General features: G+C 41.9%; 2 protein-coding genes across 2 annotated transcripts; both read right to left on the reverse strand.

Annotated features, from left to right (window-relative positions):
• Positions 1-4,632: 4,632 nt before the first annotated feature.
• On the reverse strand, positions 4,633-5,599 carry LOC140068679 (olfactory receptor 2D3-like). The gene has a single exon (XM_072114063.1). The coding sequence runs from the start codon at positions 5,597-5,599 to the stop codon at positions 4,664-4,666; it is 936 nt and encodes a 311-aa protein (XP_071970164.1). The 3' UTR covers positions 4,633-4,663.
• A 13,019-nt stretch (positions 5,600-18,618) lies between these two features.
• LOC140070043 (olfactory receptor 5G26-like) lies at positions 18,619-19,566 on the reverse strand. The gene has a single exon (XM_072116372.1). The coding sequence runs from the start codon at positions 19,564-19,566 to the stop codon at positions 18,619-18,621; it is 948 nt and encodes a 315-aa protein (XP_071972473.1).
• Between the last annotated feature and the right edge of the window lie 7,758 nt (positions 19,567-27,324).

Below are 27,324 nucleotides of genomic sequence, written 5' to 3' on the forward strand. Positions count from 1 at the left end.
TTCAAATTGCATTCCCAGACCTTTAACGTAAAATTTTTCAATTCCACATTCGCAAAAATCTCCAATGTCAAATTTTTCAATTCTGTATTCCTGGTACTTCAAACTTGAGAGGAAGGGCTTTTTGGTTTTCCCCATTGCTTCTTTTCCCATTGATTGAATAACTAGGCCTCAATACTCAGAGTCCCTCAAACCACTGTGACATCATTTTTTCTATTATTCTTAAAATTATTTCTTTATTATTTCTTTGTTATTCCCTCCATTTGTAGTGCTTTAGCCATTACTATCCCCATTTTACAGCCATTTTTAGTTGCTAACATCTGGGAAAAACATTTTTTCATTTTGACATAATCTGATGCCAATAACTTTTTCATACCTAGGGGACTGTGCAACCTTTTGATTATTTTTTATAGAAATTTCTATGAGTTGCAAAATGGCTACTCATGGCTAAAGGGGCAATTTGGAGTGCATTTTTTCACTTACGAGGTTCACCACACAAACAACCGTTTTTATATTTTTAATGATTGGGAATTCTGGGACATGGCAATTCCTAATATGTTGCGTTTTTTTCATTTTTACCCTTTTTTAAAATCATATATTGTTCTATATTTGTTTTTCATTTTCATTTTTTTTCATTTTTGTGTGTTATTTTTACTTATTGCAGTGCACGATTGAGGTTTTGTTTTGCTAAGTTCTACCGAATGTTGAACCTGGGAATCTGTTTGCTCTTACCTAATACTAAAATATTGCAGTATATGGGGAACTGGCTACTGATCTATTACAGTTCTAAAGTCTTATAAAGGTTTAGGCTGTTATGGGAAAGGGCTGTGGATCCCTGTCATTGGAGAGATCCAAAATCACAGCGCACAGCTTTGCCGGTGACATTTTAAGGGTTAACACCCGTTATTGGTGTCACCACTGATTGGTGGTGGTACCATTAGGTGCTTCCTGCATAATGTCGCAAACATCCCATGGGGCAGATTTACTTACCCGGTCCATTCGCGATCCAGCGGCGCGTTCTCTGCGGTGGATTCGGGTTCGGCCGGGATTCATTAAGGCAGTTCCACCAGGTGGCGCTGCTGCGCTGAAGTTCCCCGGAATGCACTGAAGTACACCGGCCTATTCCTAGTGAAGGTAAGCGCAAGCCCCTCAACACTTTTTTTTTAAATGCGGCGGTTTTTCCGAATCCGTCGGGTTTTCGTTCGGCCACACCTCCCCGATTTCCGTCGCGAGCATGCCAGCGCTGATGCGCCAAAATCCTGGGGCAATTCATGGAAAATCAGCGCAAATCTGAAATATACGGGTAACACGTCGGGAAAACGCGAATCGGGCCCTTAGTAAATGACCCCCTATGTGTTCAAAGAGATCTCAGCCCATGAGTCCTTTTCAAACAGCCTTTTTTTAATAAAAAAAATTAAACAAGATAAACAGACAAAATAGTACAATATAATACATTTGTGCCAACATAGAAAATTGGCATACACAGTAAAAGGAGGTCATAAACATTTTATATTCAAACTTTCCAATTTCCCCCTTTTTATTACCATATTAGGCATAAATATAAAAATACTTTACCATATTACATTAAAATTATTGTTCAAACATCCTTAATGGCACAATGATGTATAGATCTATCGCCAAACTTTTCTCGGTGAGCCCCAACAAGGAATCTAAAATTCTTGTTGAGGTCTGGCTTGTTGGACCTGAACATTGGGTCTGCTCAACTCTAGTTACAAGAATTTTACTAGCAAATAAATATATTCACCCCAGAACTTAGAGAAGAAGTTATAGTAAAATCTACATTTTTTAAAATACCAATCTTCAGCCTTTAAGCCACTATCATGGTGTTTCCTAATTTACAAGGGACTGATCACTTTTAAATGCTCTACTTTTTTAAAAAAAAACCTTTCTGACTAATTTTAGATTAGTCCTTTTAAAGTCCAAAACCATTCAGGAAGGCATCTTGTGAGACCTTTTAGATGACTACACAAGAAGATGACCAGAATGTATAATATTTAATAGAGCTAAAATCTGTCGCAGTTAATCTAAGAACAAAGAGTATGGGCAAAATAGTAGTGTTATGGTGCAAGCTATGCTCCTACCGAATTCCCTGAGGGCTGTCGCATGCATTTTGAAAACTTGTTTTCCTGTTTTGGAACAGGATATAAAAGGTACACTTAGCTTGAAGGTTTCTCAACTTGTGATTAATGAACTGTGAATATGGGTCAAATAAAGCAGCTAGTAGACCTTGTGGCAGCTGACACATTTGCTCATGGCACTTTATTTATGCTTGACAGTTACACCATTCCCTTTACAATGGAGTCCCGGGGGGGGGGGGATTTATTACAAGTCTCTTATAGCAGAACTGTTCTAGTTCGCCATGGCAACCAAACAGAGCTCAGTGTTTTCCCACAGCTGTTTAGAACTGTAAAGATAAGCTCTGATTTCGTTACCATGGGCAACTAGAAAGTTTTACCTTCAGTAAACATTCTCTAGCTGATCCCAAACTTAAAAAGATTCTGTACATGAATATCTCTTAGTCTTGGGTATCAGCAGCATCTCGCTCTTGCTGTAGTCCATGCTGGTTCCGCTTGACTTGAAGTTCACTCAAATCACTGTAGTTCAGGGCACTTTGATCAGGTCATCTTTGGCATCCATTAGTTCTTTTTTAAAATCAAAACGTTTTTATTGACATTTTTTTAACATATTTTTCTTCTACACACAAAAAACGAGTACACAAGCAGCAAAACAAGAAACAAAATCTGTACATATAGTTCAAAAGTTCCCAATTTCTACCCTGATCCCCCACTGTAGACAAACGATAGTCCAGAAAACAAATCCATTTATGAAGACCAGTCCATATAACTGTAGGAATTGGACCTTGAATGCAGGGCTTATGTTATAATACAGAGAACAGGGTGTATAGACAATGTGCCTGCTATTAGACCCCCTATACCATCAGTTGGTAATGAAGGCTTCCAGGCAGATCCTCAAGGGTCCCATTTGGGAGCCATGCTGTGTTCAACCACCTCCCCCACAACTTTTCAAATTTTTCTGCCCATTTTCCTTTTAGGTATACCCCCCATACCAATCTGAAGATATTATTAACTCGAATATTAACCTCCTGCCCAATGGGCGCTAAGATCTGGATCCATCGGACTCCAATAGTCTTCCCAAGTAAAGTAGCTTTGCATCCATTAGTTCTTGGTCCAATGTAATGGGACAACCTAAACCTCTCTATTGCCACAGAGGAACTCAGTTCAGGCACACGACCCTTTTGTGGCGCAGCTGCGCTGGCTTCCATCGGGGGGTGGGCTGTCAGACTGTCCAACTGATTCTGACTGAGCGCGGGATTTAACTTTCAAATTGTGTTACAAGTCCAAGCACTTAGATGAACCACTAAAAATATGGTGGACTCTGTCGGACCTGAGTGGGGAAGCGCACGATCTTAGTGAACTCCAGCGGCCGGGTAAGTAAATGTGCCCCACTTTGTTTGTATGTGGCAGAGCACATAGAAATTATTGACAAGTTGTCATCATTTGTTAATTAAACTGTACCTTTCCCTGTAGTGCTTGAACATGGGGTTCATTGGTTGGCACAAAATGTTTCTTACACTGTATGTTTATAAGGTTTTCCAATCTCGCCTTAATTATAACTTTCTTGGAAGATTCCTTTACAAAGCTGAAACATTTTCAGAACTATATTTGGTTTCTTTTTAAGGCTTGCTGGGGTCATTTATCTTAGAATTTTCTCTCTGCTCAACAATTGTTCAGTGTTGCATCTTATATATCTTTAACCCCATAGTGCAATGGGCTGAGCCCTCTTCATACTCACCGGGCATTTGCTTCATAATGAAGCAAACGCCCGCCGCTAACACCCGCGATCGGTGCTTGCCCACCGATCGCGGGTGTTAACCCTTTGATCGCCGCCGGCAAAGCTGCCGGTGGCATTAAAGAGCCGGCGGCGCGTGGGCGCCGCCATCTTGGCTCCGATCGTCACTCCCTGTGACGTCACCGGGGAGCAGCAATCCGTTGTCATGACAGCCTCGGATCACACAAAGATCTGAGGCTGTCATGACCGAGGCTATCTATTACAAAGACACAAATGTCTTCACTAAAGATGCATGACCCTCCTTAACTTACAGCAGGAGAAATTTCATCTTCAATAGGGACCCATCTTGTTCCCATGGATAACAACAGAGATTAGAATGAAGAGTTCTATACTATAAACTGATTTGTATGGTTAAACCAAAAGTACTGAAGCCACTAAAATAATACAAGGCATATGAACCCCACGGCAGCCTAACAATAAATGGGGGGACATATTGGTTCCACTTTTTTGTCCTTCACAGTTTTGTCATGGATATCATGGTTATGGGTTTTCCTCCTGAATGAATTAATTTGTTGACTGAAGTTGACCACCAGGACAGTAGAATTGATGGCATTAAAGAGCATTGTGTTACGGACCTCAGAGGGGAACAAGAACAGTTTACTAAAATCATTCTGCTGAACTGTCAGTACCAAGGAAAGTCTGATAGCTAAGCCAAATTTCTTGTGAGGGGGTCTGGGACTTGGTACTGTATGCCTGGAGATGCTTCCCAAAGTTGTCCCTATTAACTAGTGGACAGCGTAACAACGTAACAGCAGTCATCAATATTGTCAAGGTTTTAGTGATCTTGCTTCCTCTTCATGAGGGTATTTTTCACATCCTTGTTCCTCATACTATATATAAAAGGGTTTAACATTGGAGTTACTGATGTATAAAGTATGGGCACTATCTTATCTGTAGAAGAATCGGCGTTCTTTTTGGAATGGGGTCGTAGATACATGTACATAACAGTTCCAAAGTAGAGGGTGACAACGGTGAGGTGGGAGGCGCATGTAGAGAAGGATTTCTGTCTCCCTTCTGATGAAATAATCTTCAGAATCTTGGAGATAATATGCACATATGATATCACAATTAAGTAGAAGCAGCCCATCGCAATAATGGCTCCTGTGATGTATACAGATAACTCATTCACAAAGGTATCTCCACAAGACAGTCGAATGAAAGCAGGTACCTCACAAAAATAGTGATTTACATCACGACTATTGCAGAATTGCAGAAGTTGGAATGTAAGGATTGCCTGAATAGTAGAGTTTATTAATCCGACACTCCATGACACTACAGCTAAGTAAATACACAATGACCTGTTCATTATGGTGTTATAATGTAATGGTCTACAAATCGCAGCATATCTATCATAGGCCATAAAGGCAAGAATTAAACTTTCTGTAGCGCCCATACCTAAGGAGACGCATATCTGTGTGGCACATCCAAATACTGAAATACTTCTGTCTTTAGCCAAGGTGTTTTTAAGGAGGAGAGGAACAACTGAGGAGGAAAAGATGATATCAATGATAGAGAGGTTGGTCAGAAAAAAGAACATCGGGCTATGTAGTCTTGGATTGATCCTCACAACGATGACCAGCATAAGGTTCCCAGATACCGTCATTAAATACATAATCAAAAATATGATGAAGTAAATAGTTTTGTGCTGAGAATCAGTGGACAACCCAAGTAAGATGAACCTAAGTGAAGTTGTTTGGTTTAATGGTTCCATAACATTTCATTCATAGGTGATGAATTATTATGATGCAAATTCTCTGTAGGAGCTACTAAGATAAAGTCATTGATAGGCCAAAAATTTCTGCCTGCTAGCAATCATGAAGATCGTCCTATGTGAGATGCCTTTTGTCAGAACCACGTCACCTTATGTGAGATACCTTGTTGGATGACCTAGAATATGACCTATTAGATTGATCATGGTTAAGAGGGCAGATTGAACATCTCTATAGAACATCTTTACAGATGTCTGTGATGCCCTTTACCGTCTGTGCCTACTGGAATGGTTGTCGATAGAATTTTTCAGTAGGCAATTTCTCATTTATTTGTTTCTGTAAATATGTAAATTTATAGTATTTACGAAAAAAAGATGAAAAGATCAAAGAGGTCCGTTTCATTGCGGCAGTGGTGACTTTGCTGCACCATGGCCCAATCTTCAAAATCAAAGATTTCAATGTTTTTAAAAGTCTAATATTCTTTCAAATAAAATTTTGCTAAGCTAAATGTTTTTAGGTTGGTTGAGCCCTTCATGGGTTTTACTTTTACAGCTTACACCTTAGAATAATTGGAATCAGTATGTACAAATGTAGAAGATGTGCTTCTTATTTGCTTGTTGTAGCCATAACAAGAAGGTCCCCGAGAAGGCATTGTGCCATGCTTATATTTAGGCCATTAAAATTAAGATGGATGTTTTCTGCTGGCCATGTAAAAGCTTGAACTTTTTGGATATGTAATGAAGTTGACGGCATCTAGACCATTCTTTGCTTTCTGGCTTCATAGAAGCTTATAGATTGTGGAATACAACCGATGCATTTCACGCATACCCTCCATCATACTCTTACACTCGAAATCAGGTGAGATTAGTCATAAATTGGAAAAAGTTTTTTGTAAAGTTATATTTAGAAGTAAATACCCTGGTTGGCTACAAGAAATTTTTTTGGTCTCTGTGACAATTTTACAAATGTTCGGTTGTCATAAGAACCAGCATAATTGCAGACAACTATTACAGCTGATCATTGTAGCCTGGGGCTAAAGTACATTCAATTACCAACATTCACAGGTCCGCTTGTAACTGGGGGTTGTCTGTAAATTGTGTGTTCTTAAGTAGGGGGCCGCCTGTATTGATGAACAACAGCAAATAGTAATACAATATTAGGCTGTTATCTCAGAAACTTAAAAATGACATAGTAAACCGCAGAGATATCCGTAAAAAGAAACTGCCCAATAAACATATCTGAAGTGGTGGTAAGCAGCACAGCCGTCCAATTTGTCAGGTTGTCATCAACATAAAGAGTGTGTTTTTGCAAATGGAATCTTTGGTAAAATGTGGCATCCTTTCTAGACTTCATCTTCCTGCAAAAACAAAAAGAGTTACAAAAAAAGAAATGAATATTGTTAAGATTAAGGAAGTACTAGCAAAAAAACACATTTAGAGTTCTATCTATTTACACCAGGACCAAGCAAGTAATTCCATATATACAATATTACAGATCAGTAAAAGTTATGTGTTCATAGAGGCCATTGCTAGGTTCTTAGGAAATCAGGGGTTCAATCCCAAGATAGATACACCTTAAAAACTATGATAAAAAAAAGAAAAATAGAACAGTGTCTCCTACACTAACCATGTAATTACACTGTACAATAGACACAAATGTTGAAGAACTCTAGCAATTAACATTAACAAGGTTAAGAAAGGCCTATAATTGAAAAAGGTAGACCTCATCTATACGAGACAAAATGAGAAAACAAATCCAGAAAATCACATTGTCTGACGTTTTTTGCACATTATAATGAGACATAAGTATTTGGTCACCTACACACAAGCAATATTTCTGGCTCTCACAGACCTGTAAGAGGCTCCTCTGTCCTCCACTCATTACCTATAGTAATGGCTCTTGTGTCCTCCACTCATTACCTGTAGCAATGGCTCCTGTGTCCTCCTCTCATTACCTGTAGTAATGGCTCCTCTGTCCTCCACTCATTACCTGTAGTAATGGCTCCTCTGTCCTCCTCTCATTACCTGTAGTAATGGCTCCTGTGTCCTCCCTCATTACCTGTAGTAATGGCTCCTGTGTCCTCCTCTCATTACCTGTAGTAATGGCTCCTCTGTCCTCCACTCATTACCTGTAGTAATGGCTCCTCTGTCCTCCACTCATTACCTGTAGTAATGGCTCCTCTGTCCTCCCCTCATTACCTGTAGTAATGGCTCCTCTGTCCTCCCCTCATTACCTGTAGTAATGGCTCCTCTGTCCTCCACTCATTACCTGTAGTAATGGCTCCTCTGTCCTCCACTCATTACCTGTAGTAATGGCTCCTCTGTCCTCCACTCATTACCTGTAGTAATGGCTCCTCTGTCCTCCCCTCATTACCTGTAGTAATGGCTCCTCTGTCCTCCCCTCATTACCTGTAGTAATGGCTCCTGTGTCCTCCTCTCATTACCTGTAGTAATGGCTCCTCCGTCCTCCACTCATTACCTGTAGTAATGGCTCCTCTGTCCTCCTCTCATTACCTGTAGTAATGGCTCCTCTGTCCTCCTCTCATTACCTGTAGTAATGGCTCCTGTGTCCTCCTCTCATTACCTGTAGTAATGGCTCCTCTGTCCTCCCCTCATTACCTGTAGTAATGGCTCCTCTGTCCTCCACTCATTACCTGTAGTAATGGCTCCTGTGTCCTCCACTCATTACACGTAGTAAAGGCTTCTCTGTTCTCCACTCATTACCTGTAGTAATGGCTGCAATCACACTCCAAACTCCACTATGGTGAAGACCAAAGAGCTGTCGAAGGACACAACAAAATTGTAGACCTGCTCCAGGCTTTAAAGACTGAATCCGCAATAGGCAGCAGATTGGTGTGAAGAAACCATTTGTGGGAGCAATAATTAGAAATTGGTCAGACATACAAGACCACTGATAATCTCCCTCCATCAGGGGCTCCACACAAAATCTCAGAACCACCTGGGGGGGACCAAGTGACTGACCTGCAGAAAGCTGGGATCAACATAGCAAAGGTTGCTACCAGTAACACACTTAACTGCCAGGGACTCAAATCCTTGTACATATCCAGGCCCATCTGAAGAGTATTGGGAGTATTAATGTTTGGAAGAAACACAACTCATGTTTGGAGAATAGTGAATTCATAGTTGCATCCGAAGAACACCAGACGTACTGTAAATTATGGGGGCGGGCAACATCATAGTGAGTGGCTGTTTCTTTGCAAAGGGGCCAGGACAACTGATCCATTTACATGAAAGAATGAATGGGGCCATGTATTGTGAGATTTTAAGTGCAGACCTCCTTCCATTAGCAAGGGCATTGAAGATGAAAGTAGTTGGGTCTTTCGGCATGACAATGATCCCAATTGGCTTCATAAGAAGCATTTCAAGGTCCTGGAGTGGTCCCAGAAACAGCATCAAAATGTCACTGCTCCAGAGGACATCGGCATAGAGAAATGAGCCAACCTACCAGCAACAGTGTTTGGCAACCTTGTGTTTGACCTCATTTCCAACAAAGGAACCAACAATATAACAAAGTTTTGAGATTAAGTTTTGTTATTGACTGTCAGGGAAATATCCCTATCTCTTGATGTGATGTGTGGTTCCAAATCATTGTATAGTACGAGCTGCTCGGTGAATCACTCAGACCTTCACATGTTTGAGAGAATTCCAATTTATTTAGGTTGCAGACAGTTTTTATAGGTTCTTGAGACAAAGGAACCTACTGACCATACCCACATTCCAATAGCCTACAGGATGTAACTGAAAGATGATCTGTGTACGCGGGGGATGGAGCTATTCACAGGGATCTTTGTATAGATACATGATAGAAGAACAGATTCAAAAATGGATTCTATTCCCTCACATTGACCAAATACTTCTTTCCCACCATAATTTGCAAATAAATCCTTTAAAAATCAGATCATAGTGGAGGTTCTACCTATGAAGTCAATTACAGGCCTCTCTCATGTTTTTAAGTGGGAGAACACAATTTGTAGTGGACTAAATACTTTTTCCCCACTGTAGATATTGAACTAGAAGGAATCTCATATCATGAATGTTATCAGAATAAAGCTTAATCTTACCATTATACTGTTACAATGTCGTACCTCTATACATGGGCTAAGAAGAGCATATAGCGATTGGTGACAACTTCCCCCTATAAACTAATTTTTTAACCACTTAGAGGCTCATGGACACGTTAGGTTGAATTTTTGTATAGTTAGACCCATGGAAAAGTTATTTTTTAAATTTTTCTTTCCTATGGCTGCATTCACACTACCGCAAGGGGGACGTATATACGGCCGACGTATATACGGCCGATATACGTCCCCCATAGACGGCAATGGGCGCACGGCACCCTACGGGAGCGGTACGGTGCAGCACACGTGCGGCACCGTACTGCTCCGTGCCCCGTGAAAAAATAGGACATGTCCTATTTTTTCAGGGCATACGGTGCCGTGCGCCATATATCCCTATGGAGAGGGGCGGGGGTGAGCAGCGCTCTCCCCCTCCTCCTCTCCCCGCGCGCTGCCGTGTGCCCGCCGTGCTACGGTACGGCGGGCACCGGTCGTGTGAATCCAGCCTAAGGTCTGTGTTTATTTCTGTGCTATTTATGTTTGTAATATTGTATGTAAACTTGATTAACAGGCACTACTGCAAGTAGCGGGCTCTTGTTGTCCTGTCATAGATCACGATCTCTGAGTGGTGGCAAGACCCCCCTTCTTTCTTCTTTTTCTCAGAACAGATGTATCTGATCTACGATCCTTTAGCTTAAAGAATCTTGATGGGTCCTGCGCGACCCGGAAGTGATAACTTGCTTTATATTACTAGATATGTCTTTGTTCCCCCCATAATGTACATGTCTGTTTTTATTACTCTTGGTTAAATAATATGAAGTAAGTTGGAAAAAAAAAGAAGAGCATATAGAAGACAGACAGCATGACATTACTTCTCACCAGGGTCACATCAAATTGCAGGCATCAGGTCTCTCAGACCTAAGCCCATAACATACCAGAACCAGGCATAATACATAAATAAAGTGCCAGCATAAAGCTTATTATGAAAATATTGCAGGGAATTTACTATTCCCGACAATCCGGACATTCCGCCTAATTGACTACCACTTTCATGAAAAATAATAGTTATTTATGGTACTTCCGTGCTATAGTACTACCAAATAAATTCTGTCTATGTGCCACATTACAGCAAAAAAGTCCAAGCAGCATTCCAATTTTAGAGCCCCAAATCCTCCATAAAAAGATAAAATTAGCAGCGCTCCAAAAGCTTAGTGTTGATAAAGTTGTGGTCTTCTTTACTCCAGTAGCGACGTTTCGGTTCATGCTTAGCCCTTTTCAAGCTTGAAAAACAGCACTAGCCGTAATGTAGCTACAGTTATACATGGAATAAAGAAGACCACAACTTTATGTGCCACATTGGTTATTACAGTAAAGTAGCCGACAGCTAGTTGTAAATATCACAGTTGTATCCTATGACAAAGGTAATAAATCCCTTTTACAGAATCACAAAGAAGCTCAAAACATAAGTGTTATCAGAATGAAGCCTAACAATATCATTGTACAGTTACCATGTCAAACCACTATACAAGGACGAAGAAGAGCATGTAGAAAACAGATAAAATGACAAGGGACATGTCCAACAGAACCAAGCTCATAACATAGAAGAACCAGGCATAATGCTTAAAGTGTCAGTACCAAGTTTAGTTAGTAAATAACTATATCAGAACCAAGCTCAGTATATACTGTAGATACAGACCCATAAAGAAGTTTTATCCAGTAGTAGTCTCAAGGTCTTAAATTTAGGCTTTTTCCCTCTTTTACTAGTGGTCCCAGAAAACAGTTTTAAAGTCTATATTTTATGTTTTAGATGTTTTTGAACAATCATGGATATTTAAAAAAAAAATATACACATTTTTCTAGGAGTGAACTGGAGCAAATTTGATATGTTTATGCTAAAATGTAAAACTAAACTTTACGTTTTTGTTTTACAAATGCCCTCTCTCCAAAAGTCCAAAAATGATCTGATAATGTGTACAGAACTGTCTGTGTGTGCATTAGAAGGGCCACAACCCAACAGACAGACTAGTATCTACTGTGCATCGAGAAGCTGGTGGAGGACAGCTAGAGATGTACAAAATGAGTTTCAGCTAGTTACGGGTGTGCATGTGTCTGACCAAACTGTCAGTGTAAGGCTCCATGAGGGTGGCACGAGGGCCTCACATTAAGCAATGGCACCTGGGAACAACAGAATTGGCTAGTCCACCAATGGTGCTTCCATCTCTTCACAAATGACAGCAGGTTCACACTGAGTACATGATGTGAAAGATCAAACTGTAAAGATGTCCGTCTGGGTTTAAAGGCAGTCTACCCTGATCTCAAGTAATACCACTAGTTAAACAACCAGTGTGTAGAGCACTAATCTTTCCACACATGCCTATCCTGTTTCATTAGGCATTTGAGCTTCTCTGAGCATCAGGTCTGTGAACTCACCTCACGTTACATTAATTTTCTTCTTTCAATATAACCTAGTGCGAACTAGCATTGCCCTTTATCTGATAAGTGATAGGCCTGTAGAAAGAAGACACAGAAAAGAGAAAGCGCCCTGACCCGCAGTGCACCCAGGAACGAGTCCCATTCATGTAACTTAATGGGTGGACTATGGACTACGCAGAAGACTTTCAGCTAAACAGATGTACCATATATACTCGAGTATAAGCCTAGTTTTTCAGCACAAAAAATGTGCTGAAAACCCAAACTCGGCTTATACTTGAGTAAAAAAAATATATAGGTTTTACCAGGTTTTTGTGGTAAAATTAGGGGCCCCGGCTAATACTTGGGTCGGCTTATACTCGAGTATATACAGTAATTATTTATAATAAAACCTTCTGGTTAAGACAAATATTGGCATCTGAGTAAAAAAAAGAACCAAAGAATCAATACTGTATGTATTGTACTTACAGGTTAGTTGAAACAATGCAGAACAGTCTCTATGGAGGTGGAGACATCTTGGTTTTCTTACAAAACAGAAGGGATGAGGAGGCCTCCTTATATACTGAACAGAACCTAATCATGAATCCCCTTTGTCAAATTTGTGATCTCGGAATATTTTGCTCAAATAAATCCTGGGGCCTTTGTGACCAATCATCGTTTATTCTCTGATGGTCTCATTTAAAACATAACATTTTATTTGTATTCTATGTAAAATAATAAAATAAAGGGAACCAAGGTATGTTGTTTATAGAAAAAAATTTTTGGTAGACTTATATCAGGCACATTTTTGCACTTTTAAAAAAATGTAATGCGAAGTTGTAGTCCAGGTGGGCATTCTGACCAATACACCAGCAACAGGGATCCAGATTTGACCGATCTCTTGCTGTCCATCTATCAGAACCTGTATTATAGTAGAACGGCAGGCAGTGGCCACAGACATTTTTGCTCTTGTTATTCTTCATGGTTGATTCATCTCTAGTTTTGCATTTTGCTAGTGTCCTTTTGGGACATAGCATATCTTCCTTCTCAAGGATAGGACTTCCATGTTTGCTGTCAGAAGAAGTTTTGATGTGTCTACCAGAAGTCTCTAGAGTGAAAACAGAGTGATACCTGTTGTGAGAAAAGGAACAGGAGGAACACAGGCAGAGCTCTACAAAAAGACGTGCAATATGACAAATTCAGTAACAGGATCCTCGAGGATTGTAAAAGGACCTTTACGTTTTAAAGTGAGACCAAAATTGGCAAAGACTCCAACGGCACCTTGTTTTTTCAACGATGAGACCGAGTCCGAGATCCTTTTGTGTAGAAACTACAAAGTACTTAAGGAATGAGACCTTTATTGGCTTACCAGAAAAATTATATTTGGTGCAAGCTTTCACGGCACAGAGGTCCCTTCTTCAGGCTTGGATACAAAAGAAGCACTGGGAGAAAAACACAGAATTTGAAGGATATTACACTAAGATGATTAATACATATGGTGAAACATAATTAAGATAAGCCTGAGCAATACAACTGGAGTTTATGTTACACAATGAAGGGCCAAGGGGGATGACCTAGGATGGCAGGGGTCTGGAGTCTGGGGATGCCCTAGGATGTCAGGGTCTGGAGTAAGGGGGTGGCCTAGGATGTCAGGGTCTGGATTCAGGGGGTGGCCTAGGATGTCAGGGTCTGGAGTCAGGGGGTGGCCTAGGATGTCAGAGTCTGGAGTCAGGGGGTGGCCTAGGATGGCAGGGTCTGGAGTCAGGGGGATGACCTAGGACGGCAGGGTCTGGAGTGTGGGGATGGCCTAGGATGGCAGGGGTCTGGAGTCAGTCTTTTGTAGGGTTTGGAGTGTGTCCATGTAATGAACCCAGGTGCAATATTGAGGCCTTGTGTCAGTGATTGGAAGGTCATCATCAGCTTGAACTCCCAGGTATTGCTTTCTCTGCTATACTTAAAGAGGACCTGTCACCCAAATAATCTACAGTATCTATCCATAGCACTACCCCAGGTGTAGCAGTGTTAAATTGTTAGCTATATTGGAAGATACCAATAAAGCTTACAATTAATTGGCCAAAATTAATGTATTGTCTAAAAAAAAATTACAGCTTGTAAATTACACCCCCATTTTGTTTTAACCCCTCTGAAACATCTAAAGGGTTCTACTTCTTAAAGTAGATTTTTCACACATTGAGGGGTGTAGTTTCTAACATGCCATAATTTACAGGGTTTTACAGCTATTTTGGCCTCTCAAAGTGACTTAAGCTGAGCAGGTGCCTCTAAATACGGGTTTTGACGATTTTCATAAAATTGAGAAAAATTGCACCCAAAATTTTGAACCTCGTAACAACCTAAAAAAGAGAGAGGATGCATAAAAACCATTGCCGATATAAAAATGTGAATTATAAAATTACTTGGGTGCTACTATATGCCTGGAAAGCTGAAAATTTAGACCTTTGAAAATGAATAATGTTTAAAAAAAATTGACAAATTTCCAATTTTCATAACTAAACACAAAAGATATCATCAAAATGATGATGATGAAGTACAATTTGTGATGAGAAAACAATCTCAAAATACCCTGGATATGTTAAAGTCTTACAACGGTATAACCTCCTATAATGACATAGGGCAAATTTAAAAAATCTGGCGTGGCCTGTTCTGGCATGTTTTTCTCTTAGTACTTAATTTGTATCCTTGCCTGATGAAAGGGCCTCAAAGCTTGCAACAAAATAAAATTTTTGTGGTTAGCCAATAAAAGTCTCATTCCTTAGCACTATTGTAGTTTTTACACAAAAGTATTTCAACATTGAAGATTTTTAATTTTTTTGGCTAAAATGGGACTTCTACACTTGACTTAACATACCTGACCATTCTGGCAGTGATGGTCTTGGAAGAAATATAATAAAAAATGGTCTATAAAAAAATTTAAAAATTTATTTTTTTTATGCATTGTGTATCATCCAGCCTATTAGAAAACACAGATAAACTTTGTAACGTTGTGTGCGTTACATGTATGGCACATGGTCATTAAGGCTGTATGGGCTCTTGGGCTTCTCCAAACAGGGTGATTGTCTGCTCTACTAAACAACAATCGATGGCCAAAAACACCCAGAATAGCCGCTAACACAAATTGTGGCATAAGTTTAAAAATATAGAATAGGTTGTAGAGATTCAAAATGGCACCCTTTTCGGTAGAATCCACACATAAGTAAAAAAGCAAAATCATCATTATACCATACAGTAGAGTGGAAGTGGAAATAAGGTTAAAAAAGATCTAAAGAGACATGTACCAAATAGGTTACAAAAAATGTCAACTAATCCTCCAAAACACAAGCCTCTACGAAGCTCTATCAATCACCGTAAAGATGATCAAAGGTGACAGCTATTAAAATATAAAACACCATATGAATCTCATATCGTGGTGCTGTCATCATAATTAGAATTAAGTTTTCCTGTTTAATGCTCATAATTATAGGCCATTTAGATCAGATTGATAGGGGTGCCACCATTAGGAACCCTGTAAACCATCGGCTTTAGGTGTCAAAGTGCTCATGCAGAAGTTGTGGCCGCTTCAGTGTTTACAGTGATCCATCCACTGGTTATGTAGTAGCGACACTACGTGCAGTTAGATGTCATTGGGAGTGAAAAGGAAGAAGTTTCTGTAGATGATAGGTATCCAAACACAGTACTGTAGATAAAGCATTAAGGAGGCCACATTGGTAATACAGGTATCTTGGTCCATCAAAAAAGTTGATCTCCAAGACTTCTTAGGATCAGAAACCCACTGATATGACTTTGATGGTCTCAAGTAAAGGAAAGGCCATTGAAAAATTACTATATATTTGAAATATTACTGGAGAGTATACACCTATACTTTCTTCTCTCGGTGCTCCTTACCGCCATCCGTTGCCACCGTGACCCTGTTTGTTAACAAGGGCATGGCACCTCTGCTCTGACAAAGTCACCTGCCTGGCATGCCAAGCCGCTAAAAGTTGTCGTAGCGGAGATGCTTTTCCCCTTTAAACAAACTGACGGATGGTGGTGTGGGACACCAGGAGCACCATGGGAGATAAGTATAGGCTTATTTTTTTTCACAGCCCACCAGTAAATTTTTTATTAATTTATTAATATCTTTGTAGCTATCCTCCATTTTTTACTTCTTGCCGTTAACCTCTTAACCCTCTGCGTCTGATATATTGGACGCTGAGCGCTATATCTTACAAATTGAAGTTGGGCCATTTCTGGAATACACTGTGTGAATACTAGTGTAACACCCACAGTCGGAGTGGGCTCCGATCATGGGTATTTAACCCATTAAATTCCATGATCAGTGCAACTACAGCATTTAACACGTCTGCTAGGGGTTTCTTTCCCATGATCGCCTCCCCGCGCCATCTTTGGGGAGAGCCAATCGCTGTCATGGCAGCCCTGAGGTCCAAGCAGGACTCCAGAGCTGTCAACTGGCAGTGCCTATAAGATGCCGTCTGTGATGGCATCTTAAAAGCACAGTGTCTGCTGGCATACCAACCTACATGGGATACTTGTTATTTTTTTTCTATTTTAGGGAAAGGGGATGATTTGAACTTTGAGGTTTTATTAATTTATTTTTACTTTTTTAACTTTTTAAAATTATTTTTTACTATTTTTCATACTCTCTTGGATACTTTTTTACTTTTACCCTAGTTTGTCTAATTGATCTGATTGATCCTACCATATATTACGATACTATAGTATGGCAGTATATGGGGATTTTCCACATTATCACTGGAACATTGTAACAGATCTAAAGATTTGCCCCAAGACTCATGAAACATAGCATTTTGGATAGATTCACTCTGTTTATCTAATAAATCCTGATGTTTAGACTGTTTGAAAAAGTCAATAAAAGTATGCAAAAGCTCACCCCAAATGAGCTGGGGAACTTTGCAGGATGAAGCAGTACAACCTACTCTGTGACTTTTTATGTGCAAAAATTTGCCACTTTTTTTTTAAAAAGTTGCATCCTCTACACCAGGCAGCAATGTTAGACTAACGGGCACAGGTGCAATTTAGCACCAGAGAAATCCAACTAAGACAAATTAGACTTACAAGACAAAAAGGAATTAGGCTACAGGAAAACTAGACAGAGAAAATAAAGAGACTCAAAGAGATGCAAGTGGTATTTTACTACATACGGTGAAAAGTAGATGGTGTCAAGTCTCATCTGATCTAGGCGTATCAGAGAACCAGTTCTCTCTTAGATGTTTGGAAGTCAGGACACGCTGCTTGCCACACGATTCTTTTTGGTCCGCTCACCCAGAATGGCGGACCAACAGGATACAAGCAATGCACAAGAAGTGGATGGTCTCGTCTGTATTGGTGCTGCGTCGAAATATATATATATATATATATATATATATATATATATATATATATATATATATATTTTATTTTATTTTTTTTTTTCTGATGAAGGCTCCGGCTCAGAGCCGAAACATGTAGTGGACTACTGATTCAATAAAAATAATAAAATAATCAACTGCCAGTTCCTTTGAGTTACTGGATGACGCAGCGCCAATACAGACGAGACCATCTACTTCTTGTGCATTGCTGACACCAACATTTTAACACTTGTCTGATAACATTACTGCCTATATTTCTTTTTGAGTTTTATTTGATTTATTTTGCTTTATCACCATAATATGTAGGGTCATGGAGTGGACTGGTGAAACACAAAGAGACACTGGGCCCTGAGACTCTATCCCTTTCCCAGCCCACCCCTGCCTAATTGCTCAACCTAACCTAAGTGGTAGAAAAATCTGGTCAATGATCCCTTCCCATGCAAAGTGCAAACATGTAGTCATGTAGTAAACAATATATATAGGGTTACCAAATAAGGGTCAAACCAAGAGAGCAATGCAGTACAAAATCGCTAGGTAAGCTGAGAGTCACAACAAGCCAACAACAAGCCAAGTACAAATGATAGCAGACAAAGAGCACAGGTCCACAAATCCTTATCTGAGAAGCATAGCCCCTATTCAGAAGATGGTTGGGTCAGTTCTCTGTAATCAGGCAGAGTGCCAATGAGATTGGAATAAGATTCTGTCAATCACAGCACATTAACTGTTTGTGAACCAGATACTATCAGATTATGCACCATATTTTGCAATAACTGAGGTGATGCTGAACCCCAATACAATGTATTTCCATGCACAATTTGATACTGACAGATTGCAATAATGCACCAGGGGAAACAACTCAGTAAAAGACCAAAGACCAAAAAATCATTGCCGATAGGTTTTGCTGCAGTAGTATGAAATTGTCACCCAGGAATCACACACAAACAGCCACAAGACCAAGGTTCAGGCTTGGGAACTAAAGTCGAACAGTGCTGGCATGGACCCGAGTGTTAACCTTTGAAAGTCCCATTCAGGGATCAAAATCCACAATGTTCAGTATTGACCTTAAAATTGTGAGTCAAGGTCCGCTCATCACAACTGAAGCTGAATATAGTTAAAACGGTGGATGCCATAGACCCAAGAAAAGTTTTACTATTTAATGAAATTGCTTCCTCTTGAATTGATTGATGAAAGTATTTTTCACATCCTTGTTCCTGATACTGTATATAAAAGGGTTCAACATCGGGGTCACTGTGGCATAAAAAATTGGCACTATGTTGTCTGATTTACTAGAACGATGACTATATTTCTTTGATTGTGGTCGTAGATACATAAACATAATAGTCCCATAGTAGAGGATGACTGCGGTGAGGTGGGAGACACATGTGGAGAAGGATTTCTGTCTTCCTTCTGATGAAATAATCTTTAGGATGTTGGAGATAATATGGACATATGAAATCAGAATCAAGCAGAAGGAACTTACAGCAAAAATCCCTCCTGTGATGTATATAGATAATTCAATGACAAAAGTATCTCTACAAGCCATCCGTATAAATGCAGGTACCTCACAAAAGTAGTGGTTGACGTTTGGACAGTTGCAGAATTGGAGTTGGAAGGCAAGGAAGACCTGCACAAAAGAGTTAACGAAGCCAACCGTCCATGTCCCTGCAACTAAGTAGATGCACAATGCCTTACTCATTATGGTGTTATAATGGAGAGGTCTACAAATAGCAGCATATCTATCATAGGCCATGAAGGCAAGTAATACACACTCTGTAACCCCCATAGCTAAGGAGATATACATCTGTACTGCACATCCAAGTGAAGAAATACTTCTATCTTTACTGAAGATGTTCATTAGGATCACAGGGTCAATGGAGGAGGAGAAAATGATATCTGTAAGCGATAGGCTGGTCAAAAAGAAATACATTGGGCTGTGAAGTCTTGGATTGATCCTCACAATGATGATCAGAAGAAGGTTCCCTGATATTGTCATTAAATACATTGTCAAAAATGTGATGAAGATGATGACTTGAAGGTGAAGGACATTGGAGAACCCAAGTAAGATAAACCTACGAGGAGTGGTCTGGTTTAGATATTCCATAACTTTCTATGATGTTCTGTTATACAAAAATAACAAAATAGTCAACATTTTAGAAACTGGTCATGTAATGTTCAAAATTATAGATATTCGAGAAAAGAAACCAAATTGTTGAAGACTTGATAGAAAACCCTAATGTCTATGGACCTTCTGGAATACTCAAGGGGACTTGGAGACTATTACCCTAATAAGGTGAAGCCTTTTACTCTCTGTGATCTTATAAACATTGTTAGGTGGCTTCTGTAACTGTTCTTCCATCCTATCCACACTTTTTTCTTTGCTGTCCTCTTGACTACTTTTCCCATCTGCCCCTAAAACTACCAAAAGGAGGCTACAATAGAAATGAACCTTTCTGGCACCTAATGTGCAGTTCACATTTTCTCTCTGATCTCTCCGATGTACTTTCTAAAGCCTTTGTGAGTAAAGCCCTTTACCTCACTTTCATTTCGGTATTTGTTTTTGTATGTATGTAAACAATATTTTATATGTGTTGTGCCCTTGAATTAAGTTGTGAGGTTTCCCAAGAAGATAGCAAAAAATGAAGTGTATTCTGTTATTCTTTGTGCTTGTTACTTTTAATAAATAATTATGAAATACTGCTATCTATGTGTATATACTTTTGAGTATATTTAGTAATGGTATTCAGAGAATCTCTGTTTTAGCCACCCGGACCTCTTTTAGGTTGGCTCGGAAAGTATCAAGCTTCTAATAAGGGCTGGTTTTAAGTCAGGCTTCTAACACTGGACGCTAAGCCGAAAAAATGTGAAGGCTTCACCTGCTTATCTGTTCCTCTTTTGCTGCACTTATTACTATGGATTTTAATCATAATTAAAAAACAATAACAAGTTTTATTTTAACGAAGCTTGCCTGTAACTGGCTTTCCTCCTTTGGTGAATATGTCATACATACGTGAGGCTCAGGTCATTCCGTGCGTTGGAAGCTTCGTTGAATGGGTTGGCGTTGTTCAGTTGAGTTCACTCTCCCAAGTTGTTTGTGTGTATTATAAAATTGCTGTTGTGCACACCAGAAGCTGGTAGCCCACATATTAGTCCAACGAAGAGGAAAACCCTTCTTGTGCTGCTACATATCTGGCCGATATGAGAGATTGTACACCACCAAGATTGAAGAAAGTTTGGAAGAAGAATGGATTATGAATTTAAGAATTTGCATTAATCAATTGTAAGATTTACTCGTGAAACAATTTGGTTCGATTTTTTTTAACACTAAAATCATGCATCGATAGAATCGGGGTTCCAAGAAGTTCCCGTCCATAATTTTTTTTTTTATCATTCAAGGCTTTATTGGTTTAAGTTGAGAAACATACAGAATAATATGAATTTATGCATTATATGCCTTTAGGGCATGCATAGTTAACAAGTCAACATTCCAGTTAAAGATACAAAGAGGAAACATTTATAACAAGAACGAACAATAAGAACTGATCTTCACTATAGTATTGTCTTTGTCTTAAAAGGTTATACATTGTGGTGAAGCTAAGGCAAACCTAGTTGCCAATACACATAACATATATAGCTTGAGAAGATAGGAGATGGAGGGGGGGGATGAAAGATTAGGTAAGTGGGGGTTAGGAGAGGATGGGGGGAGGGGGGGAGAGGGGCATGTAGTGGTGTCGCTGATGAGGGCATGGGGTTGTATTTTTTCCCAAGTTGCACCACCTCCACAGAAACCTTAGTCTTGTAATACGCGATAGGATTGGGAGCTCAAGAACTGCTGCCAATGAAACCACGTCTTAGAAAATCGCATACGGTCCTTTGGGGACTGAGCGATGAGTTCTTCCATTCTGTGCGTTAGAGCTACTTCCCCGAACCATTCACTCAGTGTGGGAGGGGAGTCAGACTTCCACTTCCGTGGGATGATTGTCTTGGCTGCCTGCAAGAGGTGTTTTGCCAACGATTTCTTGTATGTTGAAACGGGAATGTCAAACATGAATAGTAACACTGCTTCAGGGGTGTTGGGTATATTAAGGCCTGTGACTTCCTCAATGACCTGAAGTACCTTGGGCCAAAAGCTTTGTAGGCGAGGGCACCGCCACCAGATGTGGGACATTGTACCTCCCATCGATCCACAACGCCAGCAGGTGTCTGGGACATTTGGGTACATTTTGTGTAGTAGCGATGGTACTCTGTACCATCTCGTCAGAATTTTATAACTAGTTTCTTGGTGTTTAGAGGCTATGACTGCCTTCTGAGCCAAAGAGAAACACTGTGACCATTGTCCTTCTGAAAATGTCTTCCCCAATTCAGTTTCCCAGGCTTTGCAAAAAGACGGAGTGGGCGTACGGTTGGTAGAAATTAGCAGTTTGTACATCTCTGATAATGCATGGGGCGTGTGAGTGCGTGCCAAGCATAATTGTTCGAAATGTGTCAGAGTGCGTGAGAGTTGGTAGTGAGATTTAATGGAGGCATGAAAGTGTTGGAGTTGGGTATATTGGAATTGGTGAGCGGCTGTCGGTGTGGTGTCTGATAATAGTACTGAGAGCGGCTGTAGGGTGGTTCCTGCTAGGACGTGTGTAAATCGAAGAGGTTTATGCTGTGTGCCCGATAGGAATTCGCTTTTTTGGAGGCCAGGTCGGAATAGGGGGTTGTCCATGATAGGTGTGAGAGGTCCTTGTTTGTCCACTAGGGAGTGACGGGGGTTTAAGCCTTTCAGGATCCGCAGTGTGTGTTCTGTGGAGAATGAGAGAGGGGTGGGATCTCTAGCGGTAGGGGACCACGTCCAGGGGAGGGTGGAAAGTTCTCTGGGACATATACCTTGCGCCAGTGCGACCCATGTTTTGGAGCGTTTATGATGAAAGAGGTCAAGCACTCTAGCGTGTGCTGCCGCCAAGTAGTAGAGGCGACAGTCCGGTAGACCTACGCCTCCTCTGTCTTTTGGTAGAATCAGTATGTCTCTCTTCACTCTGGGACTACCCGTGGACCAAACAAACTTAGAGAAGCACTTTCTGGTTCTATCCCAAAAGGAGGTAGGGATGGTGATGGGGATGGTTTGTAGGAGGTAAAGTAGTCGAGGCAGGAGGGTCATTTTCAGGATATTTAACCTGCCAAACCAAGAGAAATCTTTTTTCCGCCATGTATCTAGGTCAGAAATGAAGTTGGCCAGTAAGGAGGAGAAATTGTTATTAAACAGTTTGGATAGATCACTAGAGATCTTAACACCCAGATAGGTAATGCCTCCCGGAGGCCAAGTAAAAGGAAGGGTTGTCTTGAGGGTTTCTACTTCAGAGGGGGCGAGAGATATGTTTAGGGCTTCTGATTTTGTCATATTTACTTTAAAGTTGGACCACTTCCCGAATGCTGATAAGGTGGACATCAGGGCTGGTAGGGACTAGGCAGGATTGGTGATATAGACCAGGAGGTCGTCTGCGAAAGCTGAACACTTATGTTCGACCCCGGCAATAGAAATACCCGGGATGTTAGGGTTGTTGCGTATGGCTCCTAATAGGTGTTCCATCACTAGAACGTATAGGAGCGGGGAGAGCGGACAACCTTGACGGGTTCCATTGTTGATGGAGAAGGGGGCAGATAGGGTTCCATTGATTTTCAATCTAGCTGATGGGTTGTTGTAAAGTGATAATATTTTGGCAGTGAAGGCGGGGCCTATTCCTATGCTATGTAGGGTTTCTCTTAGTGAGGACCATGCAATTCTATCAAAGGCCTTTTCGGCGTCCAGGGATAGTATCATCATGGGGATTTTATGGGACTGGGCGTATTTCATGATGTCGAGGGTTTTTATGGTGTTGTCTCGAGCTTCCCGGCTAGGGACGAACCCTACTTGATCTTTATGAATAAGATCTGGCAAAAGGGGGTTTAACCGGTTGGCTATAAGTTTGGCATAAATCTTAAGATCGATATTAAGGAGTGATATCGGTCTATAGCTACCGCAGGATTGGGGGTCTTTGCCTGGTTTGGGAATGACCACGACGTGTGCAGAAGTCGCCTGGGGGGGGAAGGGGGAGTCCGGAGAAACCGTGTTGAATGCTTTCAGTAAAATAGGGCTCAGTGTGGACATGAAGTGTTTATAAAATTTCCCTGTGTAGCCGTCAGGGCCGGGGCTTTTACCACCAGGGAGGCTTTTGACAACCGCTTCTAATTCTGCTTGTGAGAATGGTTCTTCCAAAGCAGAAATGATTTCAGCTGAGGGGAGGGTGAATGGAGAGGGGGGAGATATGTTCGGCTCTCCTGCGGGAGGGGGGGTGATTGGGAGATTATATAAGTCTGTATAGAAGGAGTGGAAAGCCTCACAGATGTCTGGGGTGGAGTGTGCTATCTTGTTCGGTGCAGACTTGATACTTGAAATAAAGGATTGGGCCGCGCGCCTCTTCAAGGCTCTCGCTAACATTTGTCCACATTTGTTGCCGTACTCATAAAATTTACTGTGACATATTTGCAGCATTCCCCCGTGTGCCTGGTCAAGCAGGTGTCTAACTTCTAGTCTGGCCGCTTGTAATTCACGTAGTGTAGGGGTCGCTAAGGCGCGTTTGCGCTGTGTTTCAAGAGAGGAAACTTTTTGTAGGGCTAAATGCAGTTTGTGAGCCTTTTCCTTTTTCAGGCGTGTCCCATGTCTAACAAATATGCCCCTAAGCAACCATTTAAGGGTGTCCCATTTGGTCAGAAAGGGGGTCGTGTCTTGTTCTCTCTCTTGAGTGTAGTTAGTGATTGTTTGTGATACTTCATCTGAGCAAAGGGGGTCTAGCAGGAGTGACTCGTTTAGTCTCCATGACCATTCACGTTTGGTCAGGAAGGGCAGTCTGAGAGAGGCGTAAACTGGGGCATGGTCAGGTGGATACCACCCAGGGGAGAGTGTTGTGTTGGGTCAGAATGTGATCCAGTCTGCTATAAACACCATGTGGAGCTGAGTAGAAGCTGTAATCCCTGTCCGAGGGATGCTGTATCCTCCAGATATCACATAATTGTAATTGTCTGAGGGCTCGTTTTACTTTTTTCAAAGCTGAGTAAGCGATGCTAGATTTACCCGACGAGTTGTCAAGGGTAGGATCCAGAGTTAAATTTAGGTCACCACATAGTATAGCAGAGCCTCTTATCAATGGAAGTACCTCGTCGAGCAGGTTAAGTAAGTAGGTCACTTGGCCCTGGTTGGGCACATAGGCATTAAGAATGGTGAAGATGTGGCCACTAATGTCAATAGTGAGTAGAAGATATCTGGCGTTGGGGTCTACTGTGCAATCGATTATTGTATGGGGTAGAGATTTATGTATGGCTATGGCTACTCCACAGGAGCGTGACTGGGGATTATTAGCAAAGTGCCAGGAGGTATAGTGTTTATGTTTCATCAAGGGGGTATGACCCTCCTTAAAATGTGTCTCTTGCAGGCATAAAATTTGTACTTTGTCTCTGTGGAAGTGGTGCAGTACCTGGGCTCTCTTAGAGGGAGAGTTGAGTCCCTGGGCGTTGAAGGAGGCAATCTTGAGTTCAGCCATCATCAGGGTGAGTGATCACTTTATTGAATTTCCGTGTCTCTAGGTACTAAGGGAGAAAGGAGTTAGCAGTGGAAACCAAAATGATGCTTAGGGAGGGTTTTGGAAAGGGAGTGGGGTTGGGTTGATGTGGGGAGAGGGGAGGGTAATAAGTAGCGGAAAGAGAGGGGATGAAAACAATACAGAAGCAGCACCTACAAAGAGAAGCGAAGGAGCCGCAGCAGTAACTAATAACCAGTGGTATAGAGGGTGCCGGACTGACAACCAGTGTCGACCGATGTCCTCCAACTATTGGGGTGAGATATTCTAGCCGGGTGAGCCACAGGTGGTCCCCCTATGGTGAATTGGCAAGATTATGGGCCATCAGGCAGAACGTATGGATGCTAAGTATAGTGGGCAAAACATTATACATTACAGATAAGAGGGCATAGATTCCTGAGAGGAGAAGGCAATTAAGTTGTGGTAACATCAGATAGAGTCCATGAACCAATATTTTGGTGAGTCAGGTCTAGACATCAGCGTGGGGGTGCGGAGTCCTGGCCATTGGTGCGATGAGGCCGCTTCCTGGGGCTTCTCTTCGGGAGGCCTAATGGTGTTAGGTTGGCGGAGAGTGGATTGATGCCTCCTTTTGGTTGTATGGAGAAGGAGGGCCAAGTGGTTAGGTGAATTGTAGGTAAGTTCAGGTCGCGTAAGAAGGAAGGCAGGTCGTCAGTTGAGCGAAGAGAGGTTTCTTTGCCGCCTTGGCGGACATGCAGAGCAAAGGGAAAACCCCACCTATAGGGTATGTCACGTTCACGTAACAGATCAAGCAGGGGTCGAAGGGCAGCCCGTTGAGCCAATGTATAGCGGGACAAGTTCGGTAGGATTTTAATGACAGTACCCTGGTATGTTATCTGTTTTTGAGAGCGGATTTTAAATAGAAGTTGCTCCTTCAGTGCGTAAAAGTGTATCCGGCAAATGACGTCTCTAGCTGTTTGAGAATTCGGATCAGGGGGTCTCAGAGCGCGGTTTGCTCTGTCAATTTCAATATATGTGTCAGGTGGTCGTCCTAGAATGCCATTGAATATATTGGTTATTGTCGAGAGCAGTTTAGCCTGTGAAACACTCTCTGGAAGGCCTTTAATGCGCAGGTTATTGCGCCTGCTTCTGTTTTCAATATCGTCTATATGTTGCTGTATGGCGAAAAGCTGGGCCTGTTGTCGCTGAACTGTGTCTTGTAGGGTCTCAATAGATGCCTCCGTGGAGGTTTTTGCCTGATCTAGAACATCAATTCTGCTGGAGAGCGTAGAGATTTCAGAATGCAGTTTGGCGAATTCTTGCTTGCAGTCGGCAGTTATCTGCGCTGCGAAGTTAGACATGTCAGCCTTAGTAGGCAGGGAGGCGAATAAGGTGTGGAGGTCTGACAAGGTGAGCATTCTCTCTTCAGTGAGGGAAAGTTGTGTGGATATGGAATCCTGCACTATGGCCATAGGAGGAGTGAGAGTTCCTGGTTGTGGGCTAGTTCCGGGCCTTGTGTGAGCAGGAATGGTCCCTAACCCAAGCTGTGGTGTGGTTTGCAGGGGGGAGGTTAAGGGGACTCCAGCCCCGTACTCACACGTAGGCCTCCGGCCTAGTTCTGCACTGCAGGGGCTCGAGGGCTCTGGGACTCCTGTCCCGGTCTTGTGCTGGGTTTCCACGGGAAGATCAAGCAGGCCTCCATTGTGTGATGTTCCCTGGTCCAGCGCCATTTCTCCTCCCTGTAGGTCTTCGCCGTTCTCCTCCCGATGGGAGGCGGCTCCTGGCGGGTTAATGGTCTGTTCAGCCTCTGGAATCAAGCCAATGAGGGGCTGCTTCTGCGGCACTGATCGCGCCGGCGGCGGGTATGTGACGGCCTGTTGGACGGCTGCGACTTGTTGCAGGCCTGTGGACTCGGCGCACGCCGTTTTGGTTTCCTCGGCGATGGCCGCGGGTTCCGGCGGAACAACGCGTAGTAGAGGCGCAGAGCCGTTTGAGGAATGCGGAGCTGTGTAAGCAGCAGTCATCCGAGCGGGATCGGAGGCTGCGAGCTGCGGTGCTGTTGCCGCGCCTGGCTGCGATGGGGAGCAGGGCGAGCGGTGGCGGCCATCTTGGCTCCTCGTGGTCGGCGGCATAAGGTCCATGTTCTCCGGAGTGGATGTAAAAAAATGGCCAATTCCTTTTTTGGTCGTAGAGATCTTTTGGGGGGTCTTTGGTAGCCCTTTTCTGGTGGGTTTCCCCATGCCCGTGTGCCTGATGGCTGTCGATGGAGAGGGATACACAGCAGAGCTCAGGTTCAGTGCGACCTCACT

This window comes from Engystomops pustulosus, chromosome 7, assembly GCF_040894005.1.
Source record: "Engystomops pustulosus chromosome 7, aEngPut4.maternal, whole genome shotgun sequence".
Classification (NCBI taxonomy): Eukaryota; Metazoa; Chordata; class Amphibia; order Anura; family Leptodactylidae; genus Engystomops; species Engystomops pustulosus.

Bases quoted from the DNA above. Each gene is read 5' to 3' on its own strand.
- LOC140068679 (XM_072114063.1), bottom strand. From the start codon at position 5,599: ATGGAACCATTAAACCAAACAACTTCACTTAGGTTCATCTTACTTGGG.
- LOC140070043 (XM_072116372.1), bottom strand. From the start codon at position 19,566: ATGGAATATCTAAACCAGACCACTCCTCGTAGGTTTATCTTACTTGGG.